This window comes from Pan troglodytes, chromosome 19, assembly GCF_028858775.2.
Source record: "Pan troglodytes isolate AG18354 chromosome 19, NHGRI_mPanTro3-v2.0_pri, whole genome shotgun sequence".
NCBI classification, from domain to species: Eukaryota; Metazoa; Chordata; class Mammalia; order Primates; family Hominidae; genus Pan; species Pan troglodytes.
In genome coordinates this window covers 28,004,535-28,016,025 of record NC_072417.2, presented here as the reverse complement: position 1 = coordinate 28,016,025, position 11,491 = coordinate 28,004,535, and the positions used below count along the sequence as shown (strand labels likewise).

The following is an 11,491-nucleotide window of genomic DNA, read 5'->3' as shown; positions in this document are numbered from 1 at the left end:
ATGAGAGAGAGCCCCCACCCAGTTCCTTGGCCTAGGTCTCCCCTCCAGGCTGAGGGCCTCTCTACTTCTCCAGATGCCTGGGTGCAAAGAACGGCTTGGCTTGGCTCCTCCTCTGGAGGTTAAAATTTATAGTCATTCTAACTGCACTTTGGAAACCAAGCAAGGGGAGAAGACAAATGAAGAAAAACTAGACAGAGAGAAAAATACAAAAAAGAGAGAGCGAGCGATAGAGAGAGATGATATTAAGTTATTAACTGAGGCTGACCAGAGGGGAGGACCCCCCCTTTACCACCCCATGCACTTTGCGAGCTGCCCCTTCTTACCCCACATCAGAGAGAAATGCCCCCACACCAGAGCCCCAAGGGTAGGGCTGCCGATCAGAGCTGTGAGTTAACACAACAGGGTCCTGGCCACCCCCCTTGCCATACCCCGCCCTCTGTGCCCCTTTGGCACCCCCCAACCCTAGTATGTCCTCTGCTTTCTGCCACTCGTGCCCGCTGAGTTCCATCTACCTCTCATGCTGGATGCCAGCTGGCCCCTCACCAGCCTGCCCTGCTGCCCACACAGCTCCCCTTTAAGTGCCCAGCCCTAGGGGCCTCTCCCCACCCACCTCCTCCTTCCACACCTTGGCACCCACCCAGGAAAAACTGTGGCTCCAACTCCTACCCTCCTCATATCCTGCAGTATTAGCTAGAAACCGGACGCTGCTGCATTGGTGGGGGCGGGGGTAGGGGCGGGGGGTAGGAGGGCTGTGCGTGAGCGTCTCCCAGAACCCTCCACCCCTTTAGCACTCTGTTTCCCTGTTTCCCATCTGTCTTCTGGGCTCTCTCTAACCTCTGCCCTCCTCCCCAGCTCCTACTCACTGCACTAACTCTGGGCGGGCAGGTACCAGAATGGGGGTGTTTAGATAAGTGACACTTAGTTGGGGCCCCAGGGGAGGGGTGGTCGGTGCTCCTTTTTCTTTAAAGCTCTTTTGGCCAGCTGCCCCTCTGCCCCGGGACCCCTTCCCCTCTTCTTTTCTCTAATTCAGGGACTTTGGCTTGAGCCCCTCTCGCCCTCCTGGTGAGGGTGCTCTGTTGGTCTGCACTTGGGTGAGCTGTCCTCCTCCCCCTCCCTGTGGCTGCCGCCCACTCCTCAGGGGAGAGAGGGAGAGAGGAGGTGGTCCTCCCATGGGAGCAGGAGGTGGGGTGGGACAGAGCAGACCAGAGGGCGCTGGGCTCAGGGCTGCATGTCGGCAGGGATGGATGGGTGGACACAGATGCCCCCGGAAGCCATGGGGATTGGGGCAGGGGGTGGGGGGAGGGGTGCCAGGGCTTCCTGCACTTTGCACTATTGGGGCAAAAATGTCTTAAGCAGTGGGGAACCTGCCACCCCACCCTGACCCTCAGCCTGCCACAGCCCCCTACACACACACACACACATACACACACACACACACACACACACACACACGGACATGCACACACGGACATGGGAAGGCAATGCTATGCTGCCCGTCAGGGCACTGTCCTTCCCCAATCGTTCAGGTGTTCCAACAGGGGTGGAGGGCCTGGAGGAGCACCCGTTGTCACCTGTGCATGTGCCTGTCCCACCCTGCTGGGGCCTCGGGCTGCCCGCGCTGTCTTTGTCTCTATCCTCTCTCTCTCTCCTGGAGTACTGAATCCTGTATTACTCCAGTCCCATGGGTAGGCCCTCTTGTACCTTCCTACCACGCCTGGGGGCCCAGTGGAATTCCTGACCTGTCTGCTGTCTTCCCCATCCCTCCATCCTCACCCCAACCCCTCCATCCCCATTCTCAGCCATGGACACGGCAGAAAAAAGGCCTTGAAGAGCCTTAGCCTCTTATAGGCACTTGGGACTCCCCCACCCTCCCCAATCATATGAGCTGTGATCCCATCCTCCCCGGACCCCTCCCTTCCCCCTCAGTGATGTGGGGTGTATGTGTGCGTTCCTCTGCGTGAATGTGTGAGTGAGTACACATGGTAGGGGAGGAGCCAGGGCGACTCAGGAGTGCCACGCACCTGCTCTAGAGCGGCAGCTGTCCCAGTCCCTGCTGTGGAAGTGGGGGACAGGGCCCTCTCCTGGGGGCCATTGGTGCTAATGAGGGGGATGGCCTTGATGTGGGTGCTCAGCATGCCTCCCCCAGTATTGGCCCGGGGCACTAGGGCAGGCAGGGTGGAGCAGCAGGTGCAGTATCGGTGGGAGGACGGGTTGCTGGGAATAGGACGAGGGGGCCAGGCCAGGACAAGGGGTTGCCAGAGCCATGACCACTACCCCGCCCCCACCACCCGCCTCTCCATCTCAGTATTGCCCCTCCCATCACTCATAACACACATACCTCATCCAGCCTCCTCCCTGCTCAGACTTGGGGAGGGTGGGGGAGGAGCCCCTACCCCTTCTCCTGGTGGCGGGTCTGCAGGGCTGGGAGAGGGCAGGGCGTTGTGAGAGAGACACCGTCCATAAGGAGGATAGTAACTCCTGCCCTGGGAACTCCTGGGCGGGGGGGAGGGGGACACTGCCCAGAGGCGCTACTGAATGTATGAGAAGCTGGTGCTGGGCTGGGGGGAGGGGGGTTGTGGCCAGAAACAGGGAAGGAGGTAGGTCTCTTCCCCAGGGAGGGGTGGGACCGGCAGGGGTGACTTGAGGGGCTCCTACTCCTGCCCCACGTTGACAATCAGTATGTCTGTTATGTGCGATTTTTCACCCCGTTGTGTTTTGGGTCAGGATTTTAAAGAAAGATATTTTTATGGTAATTGTTGCTCGTCTATTTTACTATATATTTATGTAATAAATATATGATGAAAATAACCCCCTTGGGCACCCCCCTTAGACTTGTGTGCTGTTTCCCTATATCCTCCCATCTGCTGGCAGAGTACCCACCCCACAAACTGACCAGATGGAGAGGTGGCCCCCCCAGCCTTGGCAGTATTTCCACCCCACCCCCCAAACGAGCACACACCACAGAAGCCAGCTCAGCTGTGAACTATTGGATTTGAGACAGGAACAGAACAAATCAGAGGGCCAGGGGAGGGTTGTGGGGGAGAGAGAGTGGTTTAAATAGGGGAGGAGGGGAAGTTCGGTGATGGGGGAGGGAGGCAGGTATTTACAAGAAGGCTCAGGGGGCCAGAGGCTCATCTTGGAATATTTTATAACAATATAAATAAGATTCTGGTTTGCTTTTCCTTTTCGTCTCGTAAAGGAGAGAGAAGTGCAGAGTTCGATTCTGTACAAGGGGGCAGCGGCAGAAGGCCGGCCGGGCGGGTCACTGGGCGTCCACCCGGAAGGACAGCAGCTTCTCGGAATGCATGTTGTTCAGGGTCCGCAGGTCCGGCAGCTTGAGCAGCAGCTTGGTGAAGCGGGAAGTCTCCAAGGGCCGGTTCTTCAGCACCAGAGCCCGAAGAGCCCGCAGCAGCGTCTCCTGGAGCTGCTCCACCGAAGCGGAATTCTCCATGCCCGAGCGGTCTGTGGGGAAGACGACAGCAGTGAGGCGGACTCCCCGAGCTCCTCTGAGGAGGAACCGGAGGTCTGCGAGGACCTGGCAGGCAATGCAGCCTCTCCCTGAAGCCCCCCAGAAGGCCGATGGGGAAGGAGAAGGAGTGCCATACCTTCTCCCAGGCCTCTGCCCCAAGAGCAGGAGGTGCCTGAAAGCTGGGAGCATGGGCTCAGCAGGGCTGGTCACCTCCCATCCCGTAAGACCACCTTCCCTTCCTCAGCAGGCCAAACATGGCCAGACTCCCTTGCTTTTTGCTGTGTAGTTCCCTCTGCCTGGGATGCCCTTCCCCCTTTCTCTGCCTGGCAACATCTTACTTGTCCTTTGAGGCCCCAACTCAAGTGTCACCTCCTTCCCCAGCTCCCCCAGGCAGAAATAGTTGTCTGTGCTTCCTTGGTTCATGCTTCTACTGTGACACTTATCTCACTGTTTTATAATTAGTCGGGCATGAGTCTGTTTCCCAAGCTAGACTGTGTCTGAATCATGTCTGTATCCCCAGTGCCCGGTGCAGGGCCTGGCATAGAGTAGGTACTCCATAAAAGGTGTGTTGAATTGAACTGCGTCTGCCTCCTCCCCCGGGTCAGGCGAGAGCCTGACCTACCTGCAGAGACAAGCACCACCGCGGTGAAGAGGCCCAGCTCCTCCTCGGTAAGCGCCAGGGAGTTGAGCTTCTCGCTGAAGTCGAACATGGCACTGAGCAGGTCTCCCATGCCCATGGCACCAAGCTCCTGCAGGCTGTAGGTGGTGCGGCTTAGGAACATCACTGTCTGGTCCTTCACGTTGAACAACGAAGCAAAGCGCACCATCAGCACCTAGGAGGGAAGGGGAACAGTCATCCTGGGTGTGGTGGGAGGAGCACTGACCAAATCGCCCCTGTAGTTTGCCAGAGGGTTTAGCGGTGCTGCCTTCGATTTCTCAGTAGAGTGGGGGTTGTTTCTGAATGGGCAATGAGGGAGCCCAGGTGGAAGGATGGCTTTGGGATCCAATAAGCCTGAATCTGAGTGTCAGCTTTGTCACTACCTGTGGCCTTGGGCAAGGCATTCACCAAAGTTAATCTGCTCTTGTCTAGAATGGGGGCAGCAGTGCACCCAAGGCATTATTTCAGTGTAATGGGTTGTGATTAAATTCCAGCTGAGATGACAGAAGTCCCAGCCATCAAGAGGAAGCAGCAGGAGCCGCTCTGCCCCTTTCACCAATCAGGCTATAAGGACAAAGATACTGGGTTCCAAAACCTTTCAGAGGTCCTGCCCAACCCAGACAGCAGGGCTTTCTGTTGGATCCTTCCCAAGGTCAAAAGCAGGAAGCGTCTGGGTGCAATGGCTCATGCCTGTAATCCCAATACTTTGGGAGCCCGAGGCGGGCAGATCACCTGGGGTCAGGAGTTTGAGACCAGCCTGGCCAACATGGCGAAACCCTGTCTCTACTAAAAATATAAAAATTAGCCAAGCATGGTGGCGGGAACCTGTAATCCCAGCTACTTGGAAGGCTGAGGTAGGAGAATTGCTTGAACCCAGGAGGTGGAGGTTGCAGTGAGTGGAGATCGCACCATTGCACTCCAGCCTGGGCGACAAGCGAAACTCTGTCTCAAAAAAAACAAAAACCAGAAGCATAAACGGTCACTCACCTCAAAGGTGCCAGCCTTAAGCAGGGTGACTTGGTCATGCTGAGAAAGGTCACGGAAGCCCGGGATGTGTTTGGCAAACTCTACCACCTCCCGCACAGCGGGCGTGAAGCTCATGGAGAAATCCTCCCAGATCTCCTGCACCGTTCGCCCACTGCGTCCATGCGGGTACATGTTCATAGGACATGCCTGGGGGAGGAAAGGATTGAAGGAGGGGAGTGTCAGCCAGGCTGGGTCAGATGGATGCCCCAAGCAGAGCTGGACCCCAGATTCTGCCTGGGCTAGGGGCTGTGGCCCTGAAGGATGGGTCTTTCAGATAAAGTAGCAATTAGGTGCCAGGTGGAGATCAGGGATTCCCAGGCAGAGCCCAGACTGCAAGGCAAGACATTTTCTCCTGGGAAGATGCTATCCCCACACTCAGCCTCCAGGAACCCCCAGCTGCCCTACACTAAGTCCATTCTGCCAGGCCCCCCCAATCTTCTTAACGCACTCGCCCGCCCCCATGCCCTTACCAGCAGAACATTCTTTGAGTTGCCCTGCCGGGGACTGTTGGCAGGTGCCTTGCCTTCTGGGGCTGCATACACGTGGGTGGGGCATAGACGGTGCCCGTTGCTGTTGGACTGGTGGCAGCTGTGGTGTGCAGGGCCAGGAGGCCAGGTGGGAGGGTAGGAGGAGGGAGCCTGGCGCAGACCATTTAGGGCCTCGTTATGACGCTGGGCAGCCAAGGTGTTGTTGTCATTGGGGGCAGGTGGGCAGCCCTGATTTTCCCAGCGATGTGGGGTGGTGGCTGGAGGGCTACCTGATGCATGGTTGGCATTGAAGTTGCCAGGTGAGCTGCCCAGCTTGTCATGGGCGTAGGTGAAGATCTCTCGATGGGCCCGGGCCACCTGGGATATCACATCCTCCACTGTGGGCTCAGGGCTTGGGGATCTGGGAGGCGTCAGCTGTTGTGGAAACTGGGAGAAGCCCACCAGGGGTGAGGGGACCGGAGCAGGGGGTGGTGAGGGGCCCATGGGGCCTGGGGTGGGGTGCTGGGTGGGTGAAGTCTCCAGCGGGCACTGGCTGCTCAACTGGTTGTTGGCCAGGTTCATGGCACTCTGCATCTCAGCAAGCATCCGCTGCTTCTCTCGTTTGGGGATGCGCCCAAAACGCACAGCTGCAACAGGATGAGAACAGCATCAGGAAGTTCTCAACCATGCTCACGTGCTTCTCTTCCTTCCTTCCTCCTGAAAGGGCAAGGCCCTGAAGGCTTGGGGTTTCACATCAAAACTAAAACCAGCAAGGCCCCACCCATCAAGGGGGTTTCCCTAGGAGGGATTGCTGGTAGGAGGTGACCCGAGGGACCAATGGGATAGAAGTATATGTTGACCCAAGCAAATGAAGGATGGACATCCCCTGTGCACATGTGATTCACAGTATGATGTGTCTCCATTTGTGACTTTTTTAAAGGGAAGGATTAATTCAGAAACTTTGGGCGGAAGAAAGGGGGAGGATGTGGGGATGCTGCCTCACCGTCTCGAGACATGCCCACAGAGAGACACTTCTTGAAGCGACATTGCTGGCAGCGGTTGCGATTGATGCGGACGATGGAGCAATTCTCATTCTTCAGACACCTTTTGTACTGGATGTTCTGCTGGATGCTCCGACGGAAAAAGCCCTGGAGGGCAGGGGTGGTTAGTGACCACCTCCATCATGGCTGGGCCTCTGTGTCCAGGGGGAGGGGGCCACCTGCCCCTGCCCTTACCCCCAGTCCGCCTCACCTTGCAGCCCTCGCAGGCGTGCACACCGTAGTGGAAGCCCGAGGCAACGTCCCCACACACTTTACACAGTAACACCATGCCATTCAGCTCTGTGGAAGAGACGGGCAGCAGGTGAGCAGGAGAGGCCAGGCTGAGTGGCCACAGGTGTGGAGGCTTTCTGGGCCGGAGATCCAGGGAGGGAAAAGCTAAGGAGGAACTCCAGTGTTGAGGGGCACTGGAGTGACAAGACTGGGCTGAAGAGGGGCTGGTGCCACTCTAGGAGAAATCCCTGAAGCCAGAATAGGCCCTGGCAAGACTGGTGTCACGTAAAAACCCATTCCCAATCTGGCCCTGGCCTGCTTCCCTTCCCCCGAATCAGCTGGAAAGGTACTCACTGGTGATGTTGCTGGTGCTCTTGCTGGGGGACACTCGGCTGCTGTCCTCCATGGCCACTTGTAGACTCCCAGGGGGGCTCCCATTATAGAAGGAGGAGGAGGATGACGAGGAGGAAGATGAGGAAGAAGGGGAGCCGTCATCACTCAGGCTGGGTGGAATGCTCCCGAAGGAGCGAGCCGGGTCTTGGGTGAGGGAGCCAGTGGGGGATGGTGGGAAGTAGGTGGGACAGCCTTGGGTCAGGGACTGGAAGCTGCCATTGGAGTTGTCACTATAGAGGGATTCAGGGCTGGTGCGGCTTGGGGAGGAGCCACTGGAGCCAATGTAGGTGATGACGCCACCTGGAGAGAGAACAAAAGGGAAGGGGGTGTCAGCCGCCATGTCTCCGGACCTAGGGTGCCACTGTGCTCATCCCCACCTGTCTGCCCAAAACATTGCTGGCCACTCAGTTCACCATGTGGAGCCCCTAATCTTGGAGTTAATAAGCAATTCCCCAACACACAGTAGACATGGCATGGCCAAGCAACACCTACGACCCTTTGCAGGCCACCTTCAGCTTCTGCTTTCAGTGTGAGGCATGACCCCTGTGGCATCTCGCATATGTGCCCCCCTTCCTTAGATGCCTTCCTTGGGAATATCGACTGCAGCTAATGACTTAGTTGTCAGTTGAAGATCTGGGGATGGGATGGGCAGCTGAGCACCATTCAAAGTGCCCAGTCCTCCAAAAACAAAAACCCAGCTGCTGATTTTAACACTAAGACCATTCCAGGAATGAGACCATGGACCATGGAGAGATAGGTAGCCAACAGTAAAGAGAATGGAGGGTTTACAAAAGTAAGACAGTCACATTCCCCCCAGTCGGGGACATATATTCTCTGAAGGAACTGAAGGGAAGGAATCTGCCCAGCCTGGTTCCCCTGGCCTCTTAAGAGAGTGAGCCACAGTGGAGTCTATCCCTGTGTCCAAAAAGGACTTCGAGGTGCGAGTTGCAGGAGGTGGAAGTACAAACTGTCCAGCCTGGGGCTCTAAAATTCCCCCTTCAGATCTCAGCCTGGTAACAATGACCTTGGCTCTCTGGCCATTCAGGGACTTTGACCCTCTGGTTACATTGCCAATGAGGTGGCTGTGCTCCCGTGGTATTAGCAGGAGAAAAAGGTGACCTGCCTGCCACACCTCTGGCAAGCACCTAGATTGGTCTGCCATGGGCGGGGTGGGAGAAGGGAGGATCCCAGGACACGTGTGACCTAACACATGCCATGCCACTGTGTCTGCAGAGGCACATGTCTTGCTCACCCACTGACACACACTGAACTGGGCAGGGCGGCCCTAAAATAGCTCAAGGTTGGTCAGGGTGAACCCAGCTCCTTGGAAAATAGTTGCACAACAGATCAGCTCCCCCGGTTTCAGGGCTGAGGTGGGGGATGGAATCATTAGTTGGCAGTAAATGAAGTTGACCTAGTTCACCCATCCCCCAAAAAGGAGTGAGACCTTCATGCAGAGGCTTCCAACGTGGAAGTGAGGAGCATACTCAAGAGTCTAGGTCTAGGTCTAGACTCATCACTACCAACTTATTTTGTGACCTAGAGGACATCAACTCCCCTCTTTGGGTCTCAGTTTTCCTTTCTGTGAGAAAAAAAGGACAGTATCATTTCAGCTATGATTGTGGGGTGCAGTTGCTTTGGGGAGCCCTTAGTAGGCAAACTGCAGCTTGTCTGGTGGAGATGGGGGTAAGACAATGCTCGCAGAACTAAGTAAAGAGAAGCTTGGGGAACAGGAATTTGTAATGTGGGGAAGCTGAGTCTAAATGCAGTACGGTGAAGTAGGTGCAAATAAGAGTGAAGTGGAAAGGAGTGAGATGGGTGGTTAGGGGTGAGGTCTCTTTAGGGAGTGTAAAACAGAAGGCCATGAAAAGTCAGGAATGGCTCCATGTTACTTTGTTTTGGTGATGGGGGGAGGGGGCCGGGCAGGCGGACCGGAAAAGGAGGCAGGCGGGGGCGGTGAGTCAGCCCAGCTTCACCCAGATCTCGGCGGGGCGGGGCAGGGCGGGAGCTGGGCCCTCAGCCGGCCTCACGTCCCTGCTCCACGTGTGCCTCTCGCACGTGGCTCCCCAACGAGGAACCCCGGAACTCGAGGCCCCGCCCTCCTCGCTTCCCGTCAATCGAGAGCAGTCGCCCCGCCTCCTACCCGCCCCTCCCCGGCCACCAGGTCGTGGGCTGGACCCCGAACGATAGCAGGGCCGGGACAACCTAGGGGAGGAGAGAAGGGAACACGCGTTGCCGTGGCGACCGGGGGGGCGGAGCTCATTATGTAACGAGGCCGGGAGGCAACGACCAATGGGGTGGCAGCCACGGCTTCTGCTGAATGAAAACAAACGCAGCACGTGGGCCCGGCTCTAGAGCCATGTGAGCCCTCCCGGCGGCCGGAGCCCTGTAGGTGCCCTCCCTCGGGCCGGGCACCACGCTCTGGACTCCTCAAGTGTCGCTCCCTCCTGTCACTGAGGATTCCCCAGTGAGATCGGAACGATTCTCCCAGCCCCTCCTTCCCTGAACCCCATCGCGCCACTGCTTCTCAGATTCCCTCGCGCCTGCAGGAACTAGAGGAGGGGGAAGACAAGAGGGGAGGGGGTCCGTTTTCTGAGGCCAGGCATACTACAGCTGCAGGTAGTGGACAGATGGGGCCGTTTCGGGGCACTGTTCCAAAGCTCCCAGTCCCCCTAAATTCTTCGCTTCACCACCCGTACCTCCTCTCCATTTCCTCCTGCCCCGGGATTCGAGGCTCAAGGGAGCTTTGGGACTCTGAGGGGTGGTGATGGGGCGTTTCTGAGAGCATTTCCAGCCCGAACAAGCCGCTCTGGAAATCCCACACTAAAGCCCCGCAGCATGTTAGCAAATCTCCGGGCCGAGGGACTCCCCAGTCCCTTACAAAGTTCCTCTTGTTATAAGGCGTAGATGGAGGTGGGGAGACAGTGACAGGGAAAAGACGATAGTAAAGAAATCTCAGTACCTGTGTTGTTGTTGGAGTCCAGGGTCGTCATGTCTTCACCAGCTGAGAGCGGTCATTCAAACTGGACCTTGACTCAAACTAGAGGTTGCGATCGCCGCTGTTGCCCCCTGGGCACTGGCTAAGGGCGGGGAGTGGACCCCGCGACTCACGATCAGGATCCGAAGCACCCTGCAGCAAGGTCTTGGGGTGGCCGGACTGCAGCCCTGCAGAAGGGTTGGACGTTGAGGCAACGGAGTTCTGCTTTGCATGGGAAGAGCAGAGAGAGTGTGTAGGGGGAATCAGCCTGCAGTAGTTCTGGCTAGAAGGTAGCAAGGAGGGTCGGGTCTCTGCAGTGTACGGGGTGCCTCTGCCTGCCGGCTCCGCAGCGCTGCGGGGTAGCGAATCTGGAGCTCCCGGTGCAAAAGTCCCAGAGGAAGAGAGGTTGCAACCAGGAAGTAAGTAGGTGATGGGGAGAAACGGGGCACCGAGTCGCAAAGAGGCGAGACGTGTGCCCTGCTACGTTCCCTCGGCAGTAATATTTCACTCTGCCAATCTCAGCCGCCTTTTGCCCGAGCCTTTCCCTGGGACAGAGGGCTCTGCGCAGGCGCCAGCAGCCCAGGGTTCCCGGGCCGCACGCGGCACTGGAGCAGGTACCATGTGATCCCAGGGAGCGCCTCGTGCCCCAGTGACACACTTTTCCAACAGCCGGCACGTTGAGCTCTTGCGCGCCTGCGCAACGACAAGACTGTCGGGATTTGTAGTCCACCGACAAAGTGGGCGGACTGCGTGCCTTTCCCCTTTCTGCCTGGCAAAGCGCTTGCCGGGACCTGGGAGGAGCTGAGAGTGGGGTGGGGTGGGGTGCGCTGAAGAGTCAGGGTGGCGTGTTTAGAAAGCCTGTGTGGCAGGGGCATGTGAATTTCTGGGGAGGGACTGGCAAGCTTGGCTGCTGTCTGGGAGATCAAAGCTAAGAGGCCCTTTCTGCAAACCTTGCAAACGTGAGGGCTTCACGTGATTGCAGGACTGACCTCGTCCTGAGGTTACTGGTGACCGGGAGAGAGAGAAGCCGGGGAGGGAGATTTCCCTGGAGTCAGGAGCTTAGGCTGCCCTCTGCTTCAGGGCAAAGTCCAGAGAAGGAAAGGAAATGTGACCCCCTTTCCCTTCTACTCGCCTTAGGGAGAACACCTCCAGGGGAAGGAGTTCCCACAGAGGTAGGGATGTCTGTAGGGACTCCCTGTTTGCTTGTATGACACCATTCCACCCACTCCA

The 11,491-nt window shown here is 57.4% G+C and overlaps 1 protein-coding gene across 1 annotated transcript; it reads right to left on the bottom strand.

The window, feature by feature from the left end:
* Nucleotides 1-2,972: 2,972 nt before the first annotated feature.
* NR1D1 (nuclear receptor subfamily 1 group D member 1) lies at nucleotides 2,973-11,196 on the bottom strand. The gene is made up of 8 exons (XM_511468.6): nucleotides 10,247-11,196; nucleotides 7,246-7,584; nucleotides 6,872-6,960; nucleotides 6,624-6,768; nucleotides 5,624-6,267; nucleotides 5,115-5,300; nucleotides 4,092-4,302; nucleotides 2,973-3,462 (listed from the first exon to the last, which is right to left on the bottom strand). The coding sequence occupies exons 1-8, from the start codon at nucleotides 10,275-10,277 to the stop codon at nucleotides 3,263-3,265; spliced, it is 1,845 nt and encodes a 614-aa protein (XP_511468.2). The 5' UTR covers nucleotides 10,278-11,196; the 3' UTR covers nucleotides 2,973-3,262.
* Nucleotides 11,197-11,491: the final 295 nt, after the last annotated feature.